The sequence below is a fragment of the Mesoplodon mirus genome (genome assembly GCF_964341445.2).
Source record: "Mesoplodon mirus genome assembly, chromosome: 4".
Lineage (NCBI taxonomy): Eukaryota > Metazoa > Chordata > Mammalia > Artiodactyla > Ziphiidae > Mesoplodon > Mesoplodon mirus.
In genome coordinates this window covers 72,076,855-72,100,608 of record NC_138979.1, presented here as the reverse complement: position 1 = coordinate 72,100,608, position 23,754 = coordinate 72,076,855, and the positions used below count along the sequence as shown (strand labels likewise).

Sequence of the window (23,754 nt, the reverse complement as noted above, 5' to 3'; positions counted from 1 at the left end):
ACATGCTGCCTTTCAGTACACATGTGCCTGCTTTCTAAATATAGAAGTAGAGTTTCCTGATTTTAATGAAATTAAAAGGTTCAGTATAATTTTAAGTCAAAATAATGATCAGAATATGAACATGCAAAAATAAGAATTGCACAAGGAGCTTTTTAAAATTACCAGCACTGGGTCTTACCTCCTGCAATTCTGATTCAGTGTAACTGGGGTGGGCCCTGGAATTGGATGGGGCATAAGGAAAGAGAAAGAATAAAGATGACAAGGTACAACCAGATGGAGCAGTCACGAGCTCAGGTGGCTGAGGAGAAAGTCAGTGCTCAGAGGAATACCCGGCCTGCAGGTAAAAATGAAGAGTTAAACATCTTAGGAATGAATGATCTCACCCTGGAAGAGAGGAGGAAGGGGGCAGGGCAGGGATGAGCCTAGGCAGGCGAGCCTTGAGACCTGGATGAGGGGGGCTGGCACTGGAGCCCTGAGCCTACAGCCAGTGCAGTAGAAAGACCAGGAGAGTGTCTCAGAGGCTGAGCAGTGTCCCAAGAATGGGCTTCAGCCCTGCTGCAAGCTGCTTAGATAGTCAGATGAGGGCAAAAGAGTGCCCTCTGGAGGTTGTTGGGCAACCTTGCTGGGACCGGGCTGGAGATGGAAGCAAGTCCCAGGTGAATGATTAAGGGATAAATTCTAAAGAACTCTCAGTATAAAACCATTAGAGAGGGTGAACAAATCATAATAAACATCATTTAAATGTGTCACTTAATTCACAGAAAAATAAAAGAAAGCCCCAGGAGCCACAGTAAAGGACAGAGATTCAATTTGGAGAGAAAGCTGAGGATGAAAGTGTTGTAAGCTGCACTTGAAGACCTGGGGTCATTTGCTCCATGTAACCAAGTGGCTTGAGGTTAGTGGTCAGGCAGAAACAGAGAGACTAAAGAGTTCCACAAAGCAGAGAGTTAAAATTGAGTCTTTATAGAGCAGCACACTCAGGGGCTACACACCCATTGGAAGGGTGGTCTAGAAAAAAATTCCCCAACCATCAAAGGGTGATAAGAAAATGTCTGTCTCACCTAGGCCTTAGGTAGCATGGAAAATATCTGCCCTGAGAATTTGTATCGTATACCTGTACTAATACCAATTTGGGGTTTGACTTAAAACTGCGGAGAAATTTTCACTGAAAGTGATCCAAAGTTATCAACCAATCTGGAACACTGGATGAAAGCACATGCAGATCTTTTATAAAGGGACACACTGGCAACCCAGTTTACATAGAACTTCTGCTTATTATTCAGCAAATGTTTATGAAATTTCTCTTATGTGCTGGGCACTGTCCTAGCCCTGCGCTGGGAATAGATCGTTGAACAAAATAGACAAACATTCCTGTTCTCATGCAGCCTACATTCTAGCATGGGAGAAAGGAAGTAAGCATAATAAATAAATATATCAAATAGAATATAATCAGGGTTGACAGGAAGGGAGGGTGCAAGGGATGAAGGTTGCCATTGTCAGAGAAGGCTCATTAAAAATGTGAATTTGAGTAAAGACTTGACTAAGGTGAGGAAGTCAGCCAGAAGGTTATCTGGGGAGAGAGAGTCCCAAGCAGAAGGAACAGCTAATGAAAGGGCCTATGGTGGGATAGCGCCTGGGTTGTTTGAGGAACAGCCAAGAGGGTATTGTTGCTGAGGTGAAGTTAGCAAAGGAGTTGAGGTCAGAGAGATGGTAAGTGGGCCAGAGCACAACTACTTGGGCTTTACTTCCATAAAATAAGGATCCATTGTATGGTTTTGAACACAGGAGCAAATGATCTGACTTAAATTGTTAAAAAGTCACCTGTTGAGAATTGGAGCATTGGAGAGCACAGGTGCAGGGAACTGGTCTGTAGGCTACCAAGGAAGGGTGTATGACCAGGGGGGCAACCACAGCAGTGATGAGGAGTGGCCGGACCACAGTCTGCTTTTCGTGTGGAGTCAACAGAATTTCATACAGATTGATATAGAATGTGAGAGAATAGATGAGTGAAAATGACTGGAGATTTTGACTCGAGTAACTGTAAGGACAGAATAGCACCAAGTGAATGGGAAAGATTATAAGTGGATCCGTTTTGAGGGTAACATTAGCAGTTAAAGCTGGATGTGTTGACTTGATTCTAGAGTTTGATTTAAAAATTGGGCTGGAGAATAAATTTGGGAATTCTAAGCATGTAGGTAGAATGTAAATCCATGCAGCTAGAAGAGATCACTAAGGAAGTGAGTGCAGAGAGAAGGGAAGGGACCAGGGTGTGGTCAACTGAGTGGGTAGATGGTGGCACAGGGAGAGCAGTCCTGGGCTCTCTAGCATTAGGAAGAAAAGGAAGAATTGGAAGGAGTCGCAAAGAAGATAGGCCAGGAAGGAGAAGAAAGAAAAGCAGGAAGAAAAGCAGGAGAGTGTGTGTCAAGAGCAGTGATGGGTCTGGGATTTTGCCCACAGTTTTCATGGATGCTGGAAGAAGACACGAATCTCATGAGTCAAAGACAAAGGACAGTTGATTGCTCACAACTAGGGCCGGCTACATGATTTGTGGGGCCCAGCGCAAAAAGCAGGAACACAGATGCATAAAGGATATGTGATGCTCACACACACACACACACACACACACACACACACACACACAATGGAATACTACTCAGCCATAAACAAGAATGAAATTTTGCCATTTGTAGTGACATGGATGGACTTGAAAGGTATTATGCTTAGTGAAATAAATCAGATAGAGAAAAGCAAATACTGTATGATATCACTTACATGTGAGATCTAAAAAATACAACAAATTAGTCAATATATAAAAAAGCAGCAGACTCACAGATATAGAGAATAAACTAGTGTTTACCCATTGGGAGAGGAAAGTGGGAAGGGGCAAGATAAGGGTAGGGGAGTAAGAGGTACACACTATTATGTATAAAATAAGCAACAAGAATATATTGTACAACACAGGGAATATAGCCAATATTTTAAAGTAACTACAAATGGAATATAACCTTTAAAAATTGTGAATCACTATGTTGTATGTTATACACTTGAAACATATAATATTATAAATCAACTATACCTCATTTAAAAAAAAAAGTTTTAAAAAAGCAGGAACAAAGTGTCCTTCGTCTCCCATCTAAAGGGTAGCACTTGGTTTCTCCCTCCTTGGGCACTATACTTGATTAATTGTATGAAACCCTGCATTATGGTTTCTTTCCGGCTACCCAGGCTATGATTATAATATCCCAAAGGATAGGGTTGCTTCATGTAATTCCTTGCAGAGATGCCCTTCCAAATATTTCTGTTGAAATTAATAATAATTAGAAAAAACTATCAAGCCAATATTTTTCAGTTATATGAAGTATGATGTTGTTAATATTGTGATTTGTCTAATAGCAATAACCTAACAAGTTTTGGGTAGAAACCAGAAATACACATGATCTCAGAAATGAATGGACTTGCTATCTAAAAATAGCATGTCTTCTTAGAAACTGAAAGTACTTTAAAATGTGTGGCATCACTAGTCCACATGACTTGTCTTTGAGGAGGGGAAATCCAGTGCTAAATCTTGATATAGAGGTATATGTATAAAATCAAAGTGCATTTGAATACCCACAGTTTAAGTTTATAGGAGGGGTTCTTGGTTTAAAATGGAAATATTCATCCTCTGTTTTATGATAAATAGATACCCTTCTTTCTGTTGAAACACTTTTTTTTGCTTTATTGCTCCCTTGAAGGGATTCAGAGTGACACTCAGTTCAGCAAGTCTAATAATGAGAACTCTATAAGCCATGTAACCCAAGAGATGACCATGACTATTTTAGGATGTAGAATTCTTAACCTCATGGCCATCTGTAGGCACTGTGCTCAAGCAAGGGAAGAGCACAGAGGCTTGAGAAATGCCATACAACCAGGACGTGGACAAATCACTCACATCTCCAGGTGTAATATTCTCCCAGTTTGAGTATCTTTCAAATATAAAGGTATTGAAGGCAGCTTGCACAAGCAATATGGCTGTTTCTCACAACCAGTTCTTGGAGCACCTTTGCATAAATGACATATTTCAGTCATTGCATCCTCCGTGGAAACCTATTAATCAAAGATAGTTGCTGGAAAATAAAGCTATGTATCTGATTATGCACACACACACATGTTGCAGACTATATATATATATATATATGTAAATATATGTATGTATATATATGTGTGTATATATATATGTGTGTGTGTGTATATATATATATATATATATATATATATATATATATATATATATAATATATAATTTCCTGAAAAGTTTGGTGTCTTTAATGAATGTTATTCAGATAAATACTCATTTAAAATAAAGCAGAATATGAAATGACTCCTCCCCAGTTTATAATACATTCCAAAAGCTCATTCATACAATGTTTGTGCTGAGTTTGAACATCTGTTCCCATATGGAGTGTGTGACATTTGATCATCTTGTATATTCTTCTATTTAACCCATAATATATCTGAGGTCTGATGTTGGACTCAGCCTACTCCAGATACCATAGGTAAGCGTTCTTCTGAGGTGCAGTTTGGGAGTCCAGGAGCTCATCTCTAATCCATTGTCATCGGGACACTAGTGGAAACACTGCCCACCCTCCTATTGCTGCTGCTGACTCATGATCCAGTTCTAGATGTGGAAGGTATTTAGGAAATTGGGTCAACAGAACCCAGTGACTGAATGAATGCTGGATTTCAGATGTGAAAGAAAGAAGAGGTTGGTGTATAGCCTGTTTTTGGTTTGGTTCAGAAAATGGGTAGATGCTAGCAGAGAATGGGGAACAGATTTGGGGTAGAAAGATAATGAGTTAATTTTAGACACATTGAACTTGGTTTACATGTGGGGCATCTGGATGGAAAGATTCAGAAGGCGCTGGATCCATACATGGACATCTCAGGAAAGTGAAATAGGCCAGAGACACTGATGGAGGAACAAAAACCTGGAGGCTGGAGTTAAGAATAGGAGATGCTTCTTGCTCCTGGTTCCTTGATGCTCAGTTTGGGAGAATCAATTTTACAGTTAAAGGGGGCTGTGCAGGGGCACTTAGTGAAATGTTCTTTGTATACAGAGGGGTAGGTGGGAGGTAAGCCCTGGGGCACCTGAAGGTCAGATTAGCCAGAGCAGATCAGGCCTGGCAGGGTGACTGGTTTGGTATTTTTATTAGTGCTGTAGCTGTTTTACAAATTTGTGTTTAATTTAAATTTGTAATTTCAACATATTTCACAGCAGAAAAAATGTTTTACGGAAAATCTAGTAACCTGATACATTTCAGGAAACAATCTTGCATCTTTTGCATTTGGACACTGAGTAGAAGATGGAACTTGGGATTTTAGAAGCAAAGAGTGACGCCTGCTCCAGGTGGTGCTGAGAATTCTACATCAAAGTATTAGGCTGAGTCTTTCTTTCTGGCATCTTGGGATAATAGAGAACAGTAGGTTTGGTTTTGTTTTGTTTTGTTTTGTTTTTTTAGAGTTTGCCGTGTACTTGGCATGGAGCAATGGGCCGGGGGCCCACCTGATAAAGAGGATCCTTTTTCATCAGGTGCTGGGGGGCTTTTGGGAGGATGACTGGTGCTGCTCTAGAATGAGAGAAGAGAATGTATAATTTTCCAAATGCCTATTATGAGTCAAGCACTGTGTTAAGCTTTGTTAGCTCAATTAATTGTTAGAGCACTTTTGTAAAATGAGCATTTTTAGTTTCATTTTTCCACATGAGGTTGCTGAGGCTCAGAGCGATTAGGTAACTTTTCCAGGTAAGGCACAGGGCAAGAAGCTGACCTGGTGGTCTAAAGTGTCCTGCTGCACCACCTCCTGCAAACTAGCCCCTGCTGGAGATTTATTTAGCCAAGGACATCTCTCTTAAATTTTCCTGGTTCTCATTGGTTTAGGTTGAATTCTCGATTTTTTCTGATACTACATAGTTTTTTGTCCTTTGAATGTAGGTCAGTATAATCATTTTGCATTTCAAACTTACTGGACTCCAGAGAAATAGCTATGGTATCTTTTCATACATGAAAAGAAAGGCAAATTTTCAAAATAATTTATGTCCTATGCCAGTTTTTCAGATTGCTATAGAGGACTGGGGAAATTGTAACTATTTTCAGCAGCCCATCCAGATTTCATACAGAGGTGACTAATTCATCTTCTAAATATATTTAGCATTTAAGTGGATGAATAAAAATTACAGACTATGAGCCTTTTGGCAGGTATAATAGCTATATGAAGACCAGAAAGCCTCAGCAATCTTCTTCTGCATTTGCACACCAGCTTCCTCCCCTGCCAGCTACAGACTTAGTAGATATTCCTTAAATATACACTTCTTTTGCATTGTTGTACACTTCTTGGCTCCTCATGTGTGCCCTCTGTGATGCTAATCACTTCAGAGTGTGTGACAGGCAGACTTCCCAGATGGGTAAATGGGCTTATAGTGAAAAGGCTCACCCACCTTTGCCCAGCCAACAGGAGGTAGACTTGAGATTTGGGCATGTTTGAGTGCAAAGTGCCTTCTCTTAATCACTTTAGTTTTACTTGATTTGATTTGATGAATACCGCACCAGAATGTGAGCTACTTAAAGGTACAAATGATATCCTCCTCATCTCTGGGTCCATAGCACCCAGCAAGGTTCTTGGCCTGTAGTAGATACTCAATGAAGGCTTGAGGCAGAGGGAGGGAGGGAGGAGAGGGGATCAGAAGGAGGTGGTCCTGCTTTATTCTCATAGATCACCATGTTACCAAACTCAGGTTCGGATGCTCACCACTCAAAAGCCAATAATTGAGAGGCAAGTGTTGGTAGAAAGGAAAGTTGCTTTAATCAGAAAAGCCAGCAATCTGGGGAGAAGATGGACTCATGTTCTGAGACCAACTCCAAAGATTCTGCTCAGTCATGACAATTTTTAAAGGTAAAAAGGGGAAACAATCACAGTTAATCATTAAGTTAGGAGGTCAGATTCTTCATCATTTTTCCACTGTGTGCAGAGCTGCTGACTTCTCCTGATTTTCCCGTGGAAGCTGTCTTGCCCACGTGGTCCGCCTGCAAATTTGCTAAGGGGGAAGCTGGGTGTAAAGAGTCAGTCATTCTTTAACTACTTAATTCTTCATTCTTGCTCCATTTAATCCAGGAAAGTAATCAACAGATTAGGCAAGGCATTGTGTACCTTCAATAGAGCAAAATCAGGAGTTAGGTTAAATGTTACCTAGTGAATTAATTTTTATAATTAAGGCCTGAGGAAAACAGAAATGGGCAAACAGGAAAGGAGCAAAAGAGCTGCTTACACTTGTCAGACATCATTCCATTTCTATGGGATTAGGGACGAAGTTTTGTCTTCTGTAACTTCTTCATGCTGACATAGGGTGCTGTATTCTTAGAGTGGAGAATGTAGAGACACGGGTCTGTACAGTCTCTTTACTGACAATTCTGGTTGCCTGCTTACATATATGGGCAGAACAAGCTATAATATTTTGATACCCACAAAGATGTAGATTATTATGAGCAATAATGTTAATCCCATTCTCTTAAGGCCAGTTCTTGGAATTGTGCTAGCCATAGATTTAGTACTGCTCAAGATGGAGCAGCTTATGTCATGCCTACAGTCTGGTCATCACGCAGCTAGCTTGTTCCCTCTGGTGGCAGTTATAGTATCTGTACAACGACTCAGGAATGTGCATCAGAAACTGAAGGATTCTGTGACTCTATTGTCCTGATCATTAACTGCTTGAGCCTGCTCTTTTGTGACTCAGGGAGGCCTGGGAGATGTACGTTTTTCTACAAACAAAAGGCAGGGGACACGGAGGGGCCTTTGTTCTTGGTGTGGCAGGGGGGTGGCCTGCAGGGTTCTGCTGGGCTCCAACCACATGGATTCAACAAATGGAAACCTCGGTACCAGCGAAGTCTGTTGTGGGAGGGGAGATGGATGCAGTGTTGGATACTTATTTTTAGGCCATTAAAAGGAGTGGATTAGGATTTTCTAAATAAATCTTGTTAACAGAAGTGCCAAGATTCCCTCAGCCTAATTTTAGTTGCAGAAATGCCTGCAAAGGAAGCCTCCACCATCCAGCGCTTATATAAGCTTCTCAAAATAATTTTCTGTCCTCCCTGACCTGAGAACAACTTACCTGTGAGTTTTTGTCTCGTAAACTTGCTGAACCAGAAGCAAATGCAGGTGGCCTGTGGCTTTCACAGCTGCACTTAAATATTTAAATTTGGCTTGGAGATTGCATTTCTTTCTCAGGGTTAGTAAATTTTTACATTTCCTGTGCTGAGGAAATCTAGTCAATTACCTAATTGCAGAATAATGAGCAGTGTTTCCACTTTCGAATATGTATTCTTGTCATTTTAATGCGATAAATACCAACAAATTTCCACAAGCAGGACGAAACGTTATTGTTTATCTCTTATTGGAATGTATTTGAGCTGCTTGAGTTATACACCTAAAGGTTTTATTTTGTTGTTATTTGTTGTTACCACTGCTGTTCATATATTCTCAGGAGATTTTAAAAGGACAGTCACCTATGCACAAATGCTTGGCCCCTGAATGCCTCATATTCAAGAATGCCTGTTCCCAGCCCCCTCAGGCTTCCTGCCTGCCCCTCGTCTCTCCCTGCACCATCCTCCGCTACCTCAGCCCACTGGCTCCCAACCACGAGACCCTGGGCTGGGCTGGTGTCTTACCCAGAAACTGTGGCATCTGACTTTTGCATGAAATGGAATTTTGTAATCTGGCGTAAAACCTAGCAACCCTTGTGTCATGTTTTTTCAATGAGAAAATATGACACAAATTTTAAACAAATGACTTAACAAGCTCATGGAACCCCACCTACTAGTATTTTCTGTTCCTTTGTGAAGGCAGTGTAAAGCCTTCTGGGACAGGCCTAACTGGACCTCAGGGTTTCATGCTGTTTGATTTGATACACACATGTAAACAGAGAGAGAGAGTGGAGAGGGCCCTGAGTTCATTTAGTTATCAAAGAGCTTTACCATCCCTAAGAGAAGCCCCAGGAATAAATGGCCCTTTAATTGGATGCTTTTGTTTGTGAGATCTTTTTAAGAAAGATTCTTTGTTTTGAATACAATTCCTGAATATTTCTTCATGCTGATTCCAAGTTCATCCTAAGCCTTTTATAATACAGAGAGACAGAGAGAGAGAGAGAGAGGGAGAGAGGTGTTCCAGGCATTTTATCTTAGCTAATGATTTTGATGAGCTATCTTAGTTCAAACCAATTCTAACTGAATAACTCACATTTATGCATTATACCCCAGAAAGTCCCAGTTCTCAGTGGCCTGGAGAATTCTGGATGAAGATACACTTGCATTTTCCCTCTCACTGCCTGACCTCTCTCCAGTGAATCGCATCTCCTAGGAAATCAACACTTTTACTCAGTGCCTCCCACGTACCCGGTGCCAGCCCCATTCCATGATCGGATCTGCACCTAAACCAGAAGCCGGGTGTTCTCAGGGTGCCCAGGGCTGTTGACACATCTAACACAGTGGGTGTGAGTCAGTATTCGTGCACACACAACCAGTATGTCAATTAATTAATTTATAGGAGGGTATTTTATAAATGCTTGAAGTACTATAAATCTCAACCCTCACCCAAAGCACGGTCTTCTAAAATCAAATGATATCAGATTGTAACCAAAGGAGCTTTGTGAGCTAGATTCTGCAGCAGGTCTGAAGAACGTGGGGGTGGTGTGCAGAGTGGAGGTTATGGGGGTCCCACCTGCAAAAGAGGAGATTCTGCTTCTCTGGGACACAGTGCCCTGTTACTGCAGCCCCACGGGCAGCTGCTGTTTCTGTAAACCCTGATCTCTGGGCCGGTACCTGCTCTTTCTTCTGCCAACATGCTCTGTCTGGATGTGCTGATATGGCTGGGTGTGCCACAGCCAAGAATCAGTGCATGGAGACCACTGTCTCTTCTTTGTGTGTGCGATGCGCGAATCTAAGTAAGCCCCTGGCACCAGAGAGGGGCCTGCTGGTCCCCAGCACCCACTGCTCCCAATGCCCACTACCCCCTCCTGCCCGCTCCTCCCAGACTCCCACTTCCCCCATGCCTCTCCTCCATACTCCCTGCTCCTCCCCACTGTCTCTCCTGGAGCTGCGGTCTCCCTGCAAAGGGTGGGGGTGGGGAAGGAGGGGACAAGCACGAGTTCCTCTCAACCTGGTGTCCCTTTCACCATGCCGTGGACCTGTAGACTCCTCCCTGTACCCAGGTGGGTCACGCCACAGAGCAGAAAAGAAGAAAGGGACACAGTAAGCTCAACAAAGGCCCAGGGATGGAGATGCTCGCCATCGCCATCAAAACAGTGCTGCCTGGTTCTAATCCCTATGACCCTTGGAGCCCCTGAAAGCCCTTTCTTTGAGAAATGCCACTTCAGGGTCTCTGCCATGTCCCCTTTCTTTCCCTCTCGAGTCTCCCTCAGCTGCACCATGTTTGGGGGTGACGCCCAAGGAAGACGGCAAGGAAGGCTCAAGATGGCCCTATGGGGCCACCCCCTTCTTTGCCTCTTCCTCCCCTTTTGCTATCCTGGGGCTCACTAGCACTGGGTGGTGTGGTGGCTGATTCTGTGAGCAGCACCCCGTCTGTCTCATCTTGGTGTCTAGTGCCCCAGCACGAGCTCCAGCAGCACAGAGCCTCTGCCTGGCGGTTATTTGAGAGGCTCCACCCCTCGCAGCCCTGTCTCATCTCTCTGCTGCTTTTCATACCAGCAGGTATCCATGCAGACGGCACCTGAGTCCACCTCAGTGCTAAGGTCAAAGACCAAAAGCTTACCTCCCCACCTCTACCTTATGTTCCCTAAGGAGTCCAGGATTCCTGCTTTCCACCCCTAGTCCACTGCCATCTAGATCTCTGTTGATTCCTGGAACTTTTACAGTCTCAAGGTCTCTTCTTTTTCTGAGGACTGACTCAAATCCAACCCTGGCAGACTCTCCAGTCCATACAGATTGCATCTCTTCATGGCTGTGTTCCTTGGTCCCCGCCACATCACTCCAAACCTGGAAACCAGCAATTTGTCTGGGACTCCTTGGAGGAAACAGACCTTCCCAAGGCATCTGTCTACAGAGTAGCTGTGCTCAGTGTCTGCAAGGATGAGGGGCTTTGGTGGTGCCATATTTCTTATTACTCCCCTTCAAAAATACGTTACTGTACGTGGCTGCATCCTCCACACCTAGGGGCATCTTTGCAGACTTCGCCCACCAGGCTGGTTTATTTGGCTGCATAAAACCTCGCCCTAGAGCTGTGAGGCTGAGACCTGCTCCCAGAGGGAGGCGGCCTCAACTTCAGACCCCACATCCCCCAGTTACTTGTGTTTAATGGGATGGTGGGTGGGGAGGCAAATTGTTTGAGCTCTCTAAATTTTTCTTTCTTCATTGATTGGGGATGGTAATGAGAACAGCAGTAATCTCTGCCTTGTATTTAAATAAGATGATATAGCATGAGGCCTGGCACTTGCTGCCAGCCCACGTTAGCTGCTGCTGGTAGTGTGTGTGATGCTCCTCACTCCCCATCCCAGGAGTCAGCGCCGTGGTCCCCCAGTGGCACAGTCTCCCATTAGCTGCCCCCCAACTGCACAAGAGAGCAGAGGGGGCTTGTTCCTGTAGAGTCACCTTTCCTTCATCTGCCTCTTCCTTCTCTGCAGGAGAACGAAGTGGGATACTGACTAGTGTCCCACTGATTTCATGATGCCCTTGCTTTCCGAGGCACAGCCCATGCAGCAGATTTGGGTTTAAGTACTACTACTTTTTCTCCCTCTGTTACCTAAGCTCTCGCCTACCACAGTCCACTCAAATCACTCAGCAAACACCCAAGACCAAAACTGCGAGGTGCTGCTGATGCTGTAGAGAGCAGCAGAATCCAAAATTAGACCCTGATCCTGGGCTTGCAGACTGTGAATGACAGCTGGGTTCCCAGGGCCAACTGACACATGGCAGTGCCTCCACCCTCATGGCAGCCCATGTGAATGCCAGCTGGAAGGGAGATGGGAGAGCAGTGCTAGACTTCACAACTCAGGCGTAGGATGAGAGCTTAGAAACCAGGAGAGAAAGATGAAACTCTTCTATTTCAATAAGAATGCAGTTTGGAGGGTTATATTTAAATTGAAAATCCTTTAGCTGCTCCTGCTAATTTATCTCCGTCTTGTTATGCCACGAAAACTACATGTTTCAGTTAAAATGCATCACCTACATTAACTTAAGTTAATGGTTATGGGGGGGGCATGACTGCGAACTTTACAGGCCATTTGCATCCCAAGGGTCTACATCAAACCTACTATCTGTGACTTCCTAACCAGCACTTCTTTTCTCTATCCTCCCTCATCACCTATCCACAAGCTCTCCCACTCATTGAGGCCTTTGCTCATCATCCGTCTTACCCATTGAACTCACCATTGCAAAACTGATCTTCCTCACCTACAGCTTTGTGTTTCAAACATAGTCTTATTACTATTCAGGTATGGCAAGGCCAACAGATCAGGAGACAGCTATCATTGAAAAGAGAGTTTGTCACCCACAGACCCCAAGAGAAAGGGGGCATGCCATGCCATGGTGGAGGGGATGCCTGGGGAAGCACCAGGGCAGGTCACAGAGAGTGAGCCTTTATTGTAGCTTCCATGGAAAGAATGGGCATGGCCAGGCTGGGTAAGCAGACTTAGGATTGGCTAGTTTGAATAATTAAAGTAGGCCCTGGGACCTAGGCTGTCCTTAGTTGCCTGGTACCTGAACCGCGGAATGAGGTACTGGCCTGGAGTGTGAGAACCTAATAAAGAAGGCAGTTCCGGGTATGAGCTCTGGGGTGGTTGGTTTGCATATGAAAAGTACAATCCAGTGCTTGGCAGAGTTGTTTGCTCTCTCTAGGAACTAGAGGGAGGGAAGGCAGTCCCTCCAGGGCCCAGAGATTAAAGCATGAGAAATCAGAAAATAAATGGCATGTTCAATACACACGGTTTTGTCACTTGCTACTTGGAAACCTTCAGTGTTCATTGGCTTTGGAGCTGGTGTTTGAGTGTTTCCACTTTATGGTCACTGCCACAGGGTCCTGCCTTGCCCACAACTCTTTACTTTCCTCCTCTTGCACACCAAGTTCCAGCAAAACTGCACTCCTTGGGGTTTCTTGTCAATTCAGTAAAAACAACGGTCTTTGTATGACTTTTCATGCCCCTACCTCTTGTCTAGCTGACGAAGGCCTATCTTCAATACCACCTGCTTTGTGAGAATCTTTAATTGGTGGTGGGATTTTTTTGTGTGTAGGGGGTTTCACACAGTTAATACCAGGCACAGACCTCTGCCGTGTAGGTGACTAGGAAAAAATTCCCGTTTCTTCTCATCCACTGAAATGCTGCCTCTCCTTCAAGTTGCAGATAAAATGTCAATAGACTCCCCAGGCCATTTGCATATTTTGCTTCCCTCTCTCTCTGATTTTTTATGGGCCCTATAGCTTAAAACGTCTTTTGTTCGTAGTTGTTTAGTACGTATTGGTTTTGTCACTTCCTTGTCTGTGACAGCACCTGGAGAGGATCACAAATGTACTTTGTCATTTTGGAGGCTCCTGTGCCCCAGCACTCTTGCAGTCAGTAACAGATGGGTGTTACTGGGTTAGCAAGCTCTGAGAACCGCCCTGTGAGGCAGCAAGAAGAGTCTGCCTGTCTGGGATGGATTCCTTAGCTGATTTGTCATCCCGCCTTCACTGCCTGCAAAGCAAGGGTGTTGCAGACATGCTCTGCCAGTGCATGAGCCTAGGCGCTCCTGCCTATAACAACAGTGATTTTTCCTTCCCTCGTTGGAGAGTTCACTGCCTCACCTTTGGGTTTTCAGCTTGTATCCTTCCACGACAGGGTTTAGGATGTCCCGTGACTATGACCAGATTTTTAGACCTGATCGTTCTAGACTTGAACAGTGATTGCCAAAAAGAATAGAAATTTAAAAATAGAATTTTCATGCTCAGCCTCTGATTTGTCTTTTTTCCCCACTTTCTTACTGCACTAACTTCTCTGCAAAACAAAAACATGGGGTCATCTGCCTATTTTGCTTCTTATTTTGTTGGCAAGCCTGTGGGGCTGCACTGCCCCTGGCTCCCTCTTCCCACATCTGGTTTTAGTCCCATTTTCTCTAGATGTCATCCTCTAGAGGTGAGGACATGTCCCAGTTAGTGTAGAAATGGCTGTGTAGTGTAGAATGGCAACCTAGAAGGAAAGGAAAATGTGATGCATGAGGTGTAGAGACCCCCCCCCCCCCACAGGTCATGGTGTCTCCAACTGGTGTTTCTCTTCCAGAGGTTTTCTATTTACAGCTGTGTGGAGGGCAGAAGGAGGGGAGGAGTCTAACTGCAGAGAATTCGTAGCCAGGCCTGGCCTGTCATGGGCGGCTCAGGCCTAGGTTTGCCTGGTGGGAGGAGGAGGACCTAGGCCAGTGCACGGGTTCTCTGCCAGCACCCTGATTTTATGATGACTTTTTTGGGGGGCTTTATTTCTAGGTTATCTCTTAAATGCCAATTTGTATAGTCTGCTTCTTACCTAAATAAAACAGAGAACTTATAGACATGATGTACACCTATTAAAACTGGTATTTGTGTTTACAAGAAAGCAACCACTGCTTCCTAACTCTATCTGAAAATAACATCCATTTCTCCTGGATTCCGACCTGAATTGGGCCAGTTGTGGAGGAAACAGGCCTGCGGCTGAACACAAACTCATTTTTTTCTTTTCTTTTTTTTTTCCCCAGGATTACACCTTGACCATGTATTTTCAACAATACTGGAGAGATAAAAGGCTCGCCTATTCTGGGATCCCTCTCAACCTCACGCTGGACAATCGAGTGGCTGACCAGCTCTGGGTGCCTGACACATATTTCTTAAATGACAAAAAGTCATTTGTGCATGGAGTGACAGTGAAGAACCGCATGATCCGCCTCCACCCCGACGGGACGGTGCTCTACGGGCTCAGGTCTGTCTGCCCTGTGGGCTGGGCTCATGGTTGCATGGTGCACTGGCCTTGAGTTTTCACTGGAGGTGATTACAGTAAGTGAGGCCATGTCCTCAGATTAAGTTAAGAGACACCCATGAAACACTTGGAGCTCTGCAGAAAAAAAATCGTATAAATCTAAGATTTGGGGCATTACTGTTACTATAAATAGACATCAAACAAGTGAAAAACAGCCTCCTCGGATTGAGTTGATGTAATTGGGCTGCCGTATCTAAGAACACAGATTCTCTTGGGGTGGATTTCCCATATCATAGCCACAAAGGCCTGTAATTAATATCACCCTGGTACTTAAGAGGCTTTCAGTGAAGTTTCCCAAAGCCATTTGCAGAGTTGAAAGAAATGTCTAATTTTGCCGACATACAGTATAGTCTCCATGGAGCTTTATGAGGTGGTGCCACCAATATTTATGGGAATGAGTAAATGTGAGGCTTCCTGGTGAGAATCATCTCTCACCAGGTCTCATAATGAAGGCACATGATTTGGGAAACCAGACTGCTGTCTGGAACCCTAAGGAGGCCCTGGGCTTCCCTGCTTACACTGGAAACCACTAGGCCTTCCCGTGATGCTCCACCACTGCTGGTGGTTAGTGATTTTGACTTTCACTGAACGGCAGCCTTAGCAATCTTTGTCTCTTGTGTTGATTTAGCACTGGTTTTTGTTTTGTTTTGTTTTGTTTTAGAGTAAGTATGTCTGTGTCTTTCTTGATCTCCTGGACTGAAAGTGCCCAGAGGCCTTCCAGGAGGGCCTCACAGTCTGGAGTGGGGTACAGGTGGATATCTTGGAGAAAAGGTTTATCTCAAAATGTTGTGAATCTTTAACTGAGACTCCAACAGTTCTAAAGAGTAATCATAACAATGTAAGCTTAAATACACACCACTGTGACTTTTAGTGCTTCAGGGAGAGTAAAGGGAATTATTTAACATTGCCTTAAGTGGAAAATGTTAAGTGACTTCCTCAAAACAGCAGCATATAGAATGAGAGTTGGAATTTTAGCAAAAATCAGACTTTTTTAACTGTAAGAGAAAATAAGTGGCACATGTCAACTAAGCCATGGTGTTACTCTAAAAAACATCTAGATGATGTTTCCTCGGGATGTTTTCAGCATTTTGTATTTTTGCCTGGAAGTGAGAGATGTGGTTGAAAAGTTCTGGAGTTCTGAGAAGTACAAAAATCAGTTGTTCAAAAGATTATCCAGAGACCATGTGAGCATAAAATGAGGAGTCATGTCCTTCATTTACCTACCCACCCCCCAAAAAAGTGAATAGAAATGTGTGTATGTTTGTGTGTGTGTGTGCATGTGCATAGTGGGGGCGAAGCAAAAAGAAGCAAATAGCAGTAAAAACTAGACTAGACCTTCTTGGCTTTTTAAACAAAACTTGCTATTTGGGTTCTTTCCCTTTTTATCTTTGCATTCTTTATTTTCTCACCAGAGTTAGAGTATGTTAGTTTGTCTAAGACAAAGAGCTTTCATTCTGTTAGGATAGCATCTGAGTCCGCTTGGGCCACTGTAGCAAAACCCCACAGCAGACACTTATTTCTCACACTCTGGAGGCTGGGAGTCCAAGATCAAGGTGCCGGCAGACTTAGTGTCCAGGGAGGGTCTGCGCCCTCATTCATGGCAGGTGCCTTCTCACTGTGTCTTCACATGGTGGAAGCTCTGGGGTGTCTCTTTTACTAGAACACTAATTAACCCCATTCATAGGGTTCCACCCTCATGAGCTAAGCCCTCACCTCCCAATACCACCACATTTGGGTTCAAATATTCAAATATGAATTTGGGGAAGGACTTAAACATTTGGACCATAGCAGACAAAATGATACAATATGAATGAAAGAACTGAAATAAATTTCCAAACTCCACTTGAAAGTGTTGGATTTCACACCATAAAACAGGCAAGAATAAGAGAAACCAAGAGATTAAAACTGTATCTTTATAACTTAGCTAATACTCTGACTGTAAATTTTAATATAAAAGTTAAATAATAATGTAATAATAAGCATTGGGATACTTTTAGTAATAAACTTTGTACAATAATCTTAAAAAGAATCTCTCTAATGAAATTTACATTCATTATACATCTCAGCCTCTAAATCAGTAAATGAATTTCTAAATCAGTAGCTGTTTTTATCCAAATGTAGTCTCAATATACCCCTTAGATCTTTATTTAGAACCTCATTTTTTTTCTTTTCTTTTTTTTTTTTTGGCTGCATGGGGTCTTAGTTGTGGCATGCAGGATCTTTCATTGCGGCACGGGCTTCTGTCTAGTTGTGGTGTGCGGGTTTTCACTCTCTAGTTGTGGCATGAGGGCTCCAGGGCATGTGGGCTCTGTAGTTGTGGTGTGCAGCCTCCAGAGCGCATGGGCTTTGTAGTTTGTGACATACGGGTTTTCGAGTTGAGGCACTCAGGTTCAGTAGTTGTAGTATGCGGGCTTAATTGCCCCACAGTGTGTGGGATCTTAGTTCCCTGACCAGGGATCGTACCCACGTCCTCTGCATTGGAAGCCGGATTCTTTACCACTGGACCACCAGGGAAGTCCCAAGAACCTCATATTTTTTAAACAATTCTTCCGTCTGGACCTGGACAAGCTGTCAGAAAGGAAATCTAAATAACAGACCATATTCCACATGTGCTTATCAGCTACACTGTGCCATCTGAATTCCTTTTGAAATTGGCTATTCTAGAAATTTCTGCCTTCAGATTAAAAGAAAACACACATAGCTATAGAGATTAATTTGAATTTGAAGTAATTTGAATTTCTGGACAAAAAACACATTAGTGCTTCAAAATACTGGTAATTTTATTAAATTCATATAAATACATATTCTATGTCATTCTGTGTGAACTGAAGTACCATTTATATATATTCCACAAGATACACACACGCACACTATATGTATTGTGTTTTTTGATAACAAAGTATGAGTGCCACCCTCCACCCTCCCCTTGGCCCCAAACCCTACCTTCCCTCTGCTCTTGTTTTACTGTTGTACTTGCTGGATCATGTTGGTGACAGGGCAAGACAAGGATGGCCGGTGTTAGTAACCTCAGTGATACATTGTATCCTTTTGGTAAATAGGTACCAGGGCCTGGGCCTGGAGGGGGTCTGGTGTAGCTGAGAGCTTGAGTGTGTTAAACTCCTCAAGGAGGTTCATGGAGCACTGGGGTCGTTGTCAGTCTCCTGCTTGTAAGGTATTGCTCATGATGGCTAAACCCAACAGAGATTACTTTCCTACTGGCTGTATCCTTAAGATGCTAGTTGACCTGGCTGTGTCCTTGGGACCTTATTCTCACCACTGGAGACTAGGATTGGCCTTCACCCCAAGTATCCTGCAGTCGCCCACACTGGTAGGTCAGTCACCATTTAGCTCTTCTGGGCTCCTTTTTCCAGGCATGTCCAGCCATCTCAATACAGGATCAATGGTGGCTTTTGCTTTATCAAGAGTAGATGAGGGGGCTTCCCTGGTGGCGCAGTGGTTGAGAGTCCACCTGCCGATGCAGGGGACACGGGTTCGTGCCCTGGTCCGGGAGGATCCCACATGCCGTGGAGCGGCTGGGCCCGTGACCCATGGCCGCTGAGCCTGTGCGTCCGGAGCCTGTGCTCTGCAATGGGAGAGGCCGCAGCAGTGAGAGGCCCACGTACTGCAAAAAAAAAAGAGTAGATGAGGATCTCTGGCTGGGGATGAGCTCTCCATGATGCAGGTTTGTACATCATCTCAGACTTATTCTGGGAAATCATTAATCCATTACTCTGATGACTCTGCAGAAGTGGTTGATGACTGCTCACAAAGATGCTGGAGAGGGATCATGTTCATGTAGTGATAAAAGGTTGTTTTAAATCATGAACTCTTTTTTCAATGATTCTTACAGCCCCTGAGTATGAAACTTGGGCTAACACTAGCTTGATGTTACCTACTTGGGCTCAGCTGATTGAGACAGTGAGCCAAGCTTCTTGTACAGGTCCAAGTCACTGTGTGGTGTAAGAAACTGTTCTTGATAGGGCATGTACACCATCTTGAAATAAAACTTGGGCTCTTTGAAAATTTCCTTTGGGCAGCCAAATCTTTTCAGGAACTAGGGAGATCTTGGCTGCCTAAGAGGCTCACAAGTCTTGGTCCTGTTCCCATGACAGCTTTTCTGTTTCCTTTGGTGCCAGGCTGAAATTTTCTGCTGTCTGTCCCTATTCTGTCTTCCCATCTTTCTTTTTCAAGTCAGCCAATCACCTGATATCATTGAATATCTTACCTGCACCACTAAGGATACTTTGTAATGTGATGTTCAGGCCATGAATTTTGTGTCTTCAGACCTTTTTTCTGATGCTAGGAATTGGTACTGGGTTCACAAAATAGTATTTGATTTGCTCCAAAAAGAACTTGGAAGTCTGAGGTTGAGTCATCTTCATCAAAACAATGTGCCTGAGAAGCTTACTGCAAAATTTGTTGGAAAATATCTTGTAAAATTCCCACTTGCTGTCAAAAATGGCTTGAAATTGTTAAAGTTGCCATTCCCATACTTAAACGATTGATGCAATATTAAAATGAACCTAGAACTTCATTCAGAAGATTCAAATTAAGTCATCTAATTAGTCTGGCTGCCACCTTTTTCCAAAACTGTATTTTTAAGTTGGTTCTAGCCAAACACCTTTTTCCCCCAGAAAAGATGTAAGCTCACAGAATTAATAAGGCCCACATGATTTGAGTGCAGGTGTGTTTAACTCCCAAACTCTTGTTTTGTCACTGCCTCCCAATTACTTTTACGTAAGTAAAAAACATATTGATAAATCGCTTTCCAAAAGGATTATGCCAATGTTTACTCCCACAGCAATATATTACATATTAGCTTCAGGATTGTGACACCTGCTTTGGGCTTCATCATTTTTTAGGCTATTGTAAATAACCTATTTACTTCATCCCTTGAGGCTGGAGAAAATCACCTGTCTCACTTTAAATTCAGGCTCACAAAATCCTCTATTCTCCCCAGTCACATTCATTCTTCCCATACTTTTAAGAGCTCTTTCACACCTTCACTTCAGGCATCTCTCTTCACTCTCATTTGATGATATTACCTTAAACTTTAACTGAAAACACAGTAACTTCTTCATTTTGCTATTTACAAAGAGACCATTCCACATACCTGCTACTCATACTTTGCCTTTTCTCTCAAAGTGGAAAGTGGGTCCCTGAGCATTTCAAGAGTCAGCTTCCCCTTGGTATCCTCTCTCTACTTGAGGATTTGGCTCCTGAAATCCCTCTCTGTTTACCACTGTTCTCCTCTCTCACCATGCTTCTGGTATGCATACCTTCCTTCTGCTCTTCAGAAATAGTCAAGGATGTCTCTGTTTTAGAGGCTTTGCACATGCTCTTTGCTGGATGCAATACTTTGTTTCTAGATATTCATGTTTTTAGCATCACAGTGTAATTATGTAATTGAAGACAGTTCACCTGGTCCTGCTCTGATCACCTATTCCCTTTTTATTACACCTTCTTGTTTTATTTTTGTCATAGCACTTATCCAGATCTGACATGATCTTGTCATTTTATTGCATTTCTTAATTTATTGACTCTGTTCCCATCCATGATGGTGGGGAGGCCACCATCAGAATATAAATTCTCTGAGAAAAGAACCTGTTTCTTGTTTATTATTACCTCCCCCAAATCTAGAGTAGTGCTGGGTAGAAAACAAGGAAAAAGTATTGTATCAGGATTAAGTTTAAATTCCAATTCTTATTTCTATAGTGTTTTATTTTCATATTTTCTATTTAAATTCTTAATCCATCAGAATTTATCTTGGTGTACAATGTAAGGTAGCTGTCCAGTGTTTTTCTTGTCAGATGGTTAGCTGTTTATTCCAGTACATAAGTTTATTCTTCCAAATGAGCTTCAGAAACATTTGTTTTATCAAATTCCTAAAAATATAATGTAAGATGTTGGTTGGAGTTTTGCTCAAAAATATAACTTAAGAGAAGAACAAATGCTATATGATATTCAGTCTTTCCTACATAACCGTGACACATCTGCATTCATGCATTCCTTCAGTCATGGCTTTTAGTAAAGTTTTGTCATTTTCTTCATTGACAATGGCTCATTTCTTTATAAGGTTATTCCTGTCTTTTATAAGTGTGGTACTATTAGGAATGGGATATTTTTACATTATCTTTCTAGCTCTCATTGATACGTGGGGAAGCTATTGATCTAATTGTCTGTGGCTGTCTTTGCTTATGCATTTGTCCACTATCATATCCAGCCAGGCTATTCTCTTACTATGTCTAATAATTTAGTTAATACTCTTGAGGATTTTAGTCTTACAATCATATTGCTTATAATGATGATTTTTTAATCTTCATTTTTATTGGTTTTATTCATATTTCTTTTTTTTCTGTTTTATTGCAATGGTTTCAACTTACAGGAAATGAAAAACAGTAGGGATAACAGTGTACAGCATCCCCTAGTTCTTCATTATAGTAAGAGTGCTTCTTGTGCCCCACCATGAAGGATGATTTGCACTCTTAGTTTAATGTAGTTGTGACTCATTCTTTTACTTCCTTTAAATATATACATACATACATACTCTCATTTTCTGGGAACTATGTCATGAGTTGAATAACAGATATCACCAATTTATGGAGTTTATATTCAGGAACTAATTATAAATCAGATGACTGACCCTAGATGGCTTTTTTACATATCAGAAATAGAAATAGATTTTGTTGATTCAACCTCTCTTTATATGTTCATTTTCCTTTTTTAACCTATAACTATGATATATTAATTTCCTACTGTAATCTATCCTTGAATTCCTGAGGTAAATCCTATTTTATCATGGTGGGCAATACTCTTAAGAAATATTAAGTTTGCTTTGCTCATGGTTAATTTATAATTGTTCTTTTAAAAATCTGTCGACAACCGGTTTATTGGTAATCAACATACCTTGTGATCTAGTCAATGCAATCTTATTTGTCCCCCACTATCCCCCTAAAGGCTATTAAGCGAGGTATGAAATTTCTTTGCCTTGGGTAAAAATTTGGGCAGATTGCATGGTTTTCTGCCAGTGTTTTAATAGTAGTCTTTTTCCATTTTTATGTTACACAGGAATTCTCAGTTCAATGTCTAATATTAAATGCAGATACAGAATTAATATTTTCCCTTCCACAGGCCAGCCCTGTTTCTGGCTGGAAGCTCATCATGGCAAAGGAAGTGTAGTCGACTTCTCAACTTCTGTGCTTCTGCTTCTCCTCTATCCCCTCCCAATCTATCTTGATGGCCTACATATGACCTCCTCTGGTTTTGAAGGTTTATTTTGGGGGGTGGAGGGAAAATAAGTAAGAAAAGTGTTACTTGAACTGTACCATTTCCTGGTGGCTTCATGCTCTCTGGACCTCAAAGACATGCAGAATTGGCTCTTCTCAGAGCTTCCACCATCAGGCAGCTCTCTCCAGGTGGCCCCTTGACCAGCACCGGGAGTGGGAAGAGTGGGAGAGTAGGATATGTTTCTCCATGGAGTCCCTTGGAACAATTTCCTTAGCTCTAGGACTCCATCCTTCATGGACACATTCCATCTCTCCACCCATCCATGCAGCCCTCGTATAGAGGATCCAAGAAATCTGCAGGTCCTCCATTTTCCCATGGAGCCCATGTGTGATACACAGGAAATCTGCCTGCATTCCTAGTCTAACATCCAAGTCCTATTCAGTCTCCACTATGCCGCCACCTTCACACCAGGTGTGAAGCATCCACCATTCCTCCTAGAGACCCAGTTGAAAGATGTTAATCTCCCTTAGTGATGGCTAGAAACTCTACTAAGAACTCTATCCTGAAGTTAGTTCCCTCTCTCTCATTACTCTGACTTGAATTAACATTCACAACTTGACTGAAGCGTCCAAGAACCATGAACCAATTCAATGAAATTCACTAGTAAATTATCCAATGGTGAGGTGGTAATGTAGGGCCCCTTTACACAATTTGGTATATATCATATAGATTCTATTAAATTTATTAATAGATTATATCTATCTTTAAATTTCTTTGTGTTTTGACGTAATATGAATCAAGAAGATTTCTCTTGATCTTTTTTGTGTGTTTTTGTATATTCTGTAATAGATTATATCATATGGTAAATATCTGTTCCTAGAATGAGTTGATATTCCTGTAAGTATTTAAAAAATTTACCTATAGACATATACAGTTGACCCTTGAACAATGTGGGGGGTTAGGGGCACTGACCTTCCACAAGTCAAAAATCCACAAATAACTTTACGGTCGTCCCTCCATATCATTGGCTCAGCATCTGTGAATTTAACCAACTGTGGATCGTGCAGTACTATAGTATGTATTTATTGAAAAAAATCCACATGTAAGTGAACCTGTATGTTTCAAACCCATATTGTTCAAGGGTCAACTGTGCTATACATAAAATGTTTTTTATAGATGCATGGGACTTCGAATAGGCTCTTGAATGACATTTTCCACTCTGGCACACATGGCTTTAATTTCTGCTATACTTACAGGTCTCTCTAGATTTTCTTCTTATATCAATCTTGAAAATTCATGTTTTTCTTTAAAACATCCTTTTTATCTAGACATTCTAATTCATTAACATGCATGTATGCATTGCCTTCTAGAATACATTGTTACATTCCCTTCTTCATTTATAATTCTGTTCAGTAGCATCAAGAAATACTTATCTATTTTATATATACATTTTAAAGAGCTAGCCTTTAATTTTATATGATAATTCTGTTCATTAATTTCTGCCTTATTTT

General features: G+C 42.3%; 1 protein-coding gene across 2 annotated transcripts in view; it reads left to right on the top strand.

The window, feature by feature from the left end:
* Window positions 1-23,754, top strand: part of GABRB3 (gamma-aminobutyric acid type A receptor subunit beta3) — a gene marked incomplete at both ends in the record, with an annotated part of 231,322 nt that overhangs the window by 140,066 nt on the left and 67,502 nt on the right. For both annotated transcript variants that reach the window (XM_082618412.1, XM_082618413.1), the window contains one exon: window positions 14,739-14,959. In XM_082618412.1, the coding sequence (XP_082474538.1) occupies window positions 14,739-14,959 (221 nt within the window). The remainder of the gene's footprint in view (window positions 1-14,738; window positions 14,960-23,754) is intronic.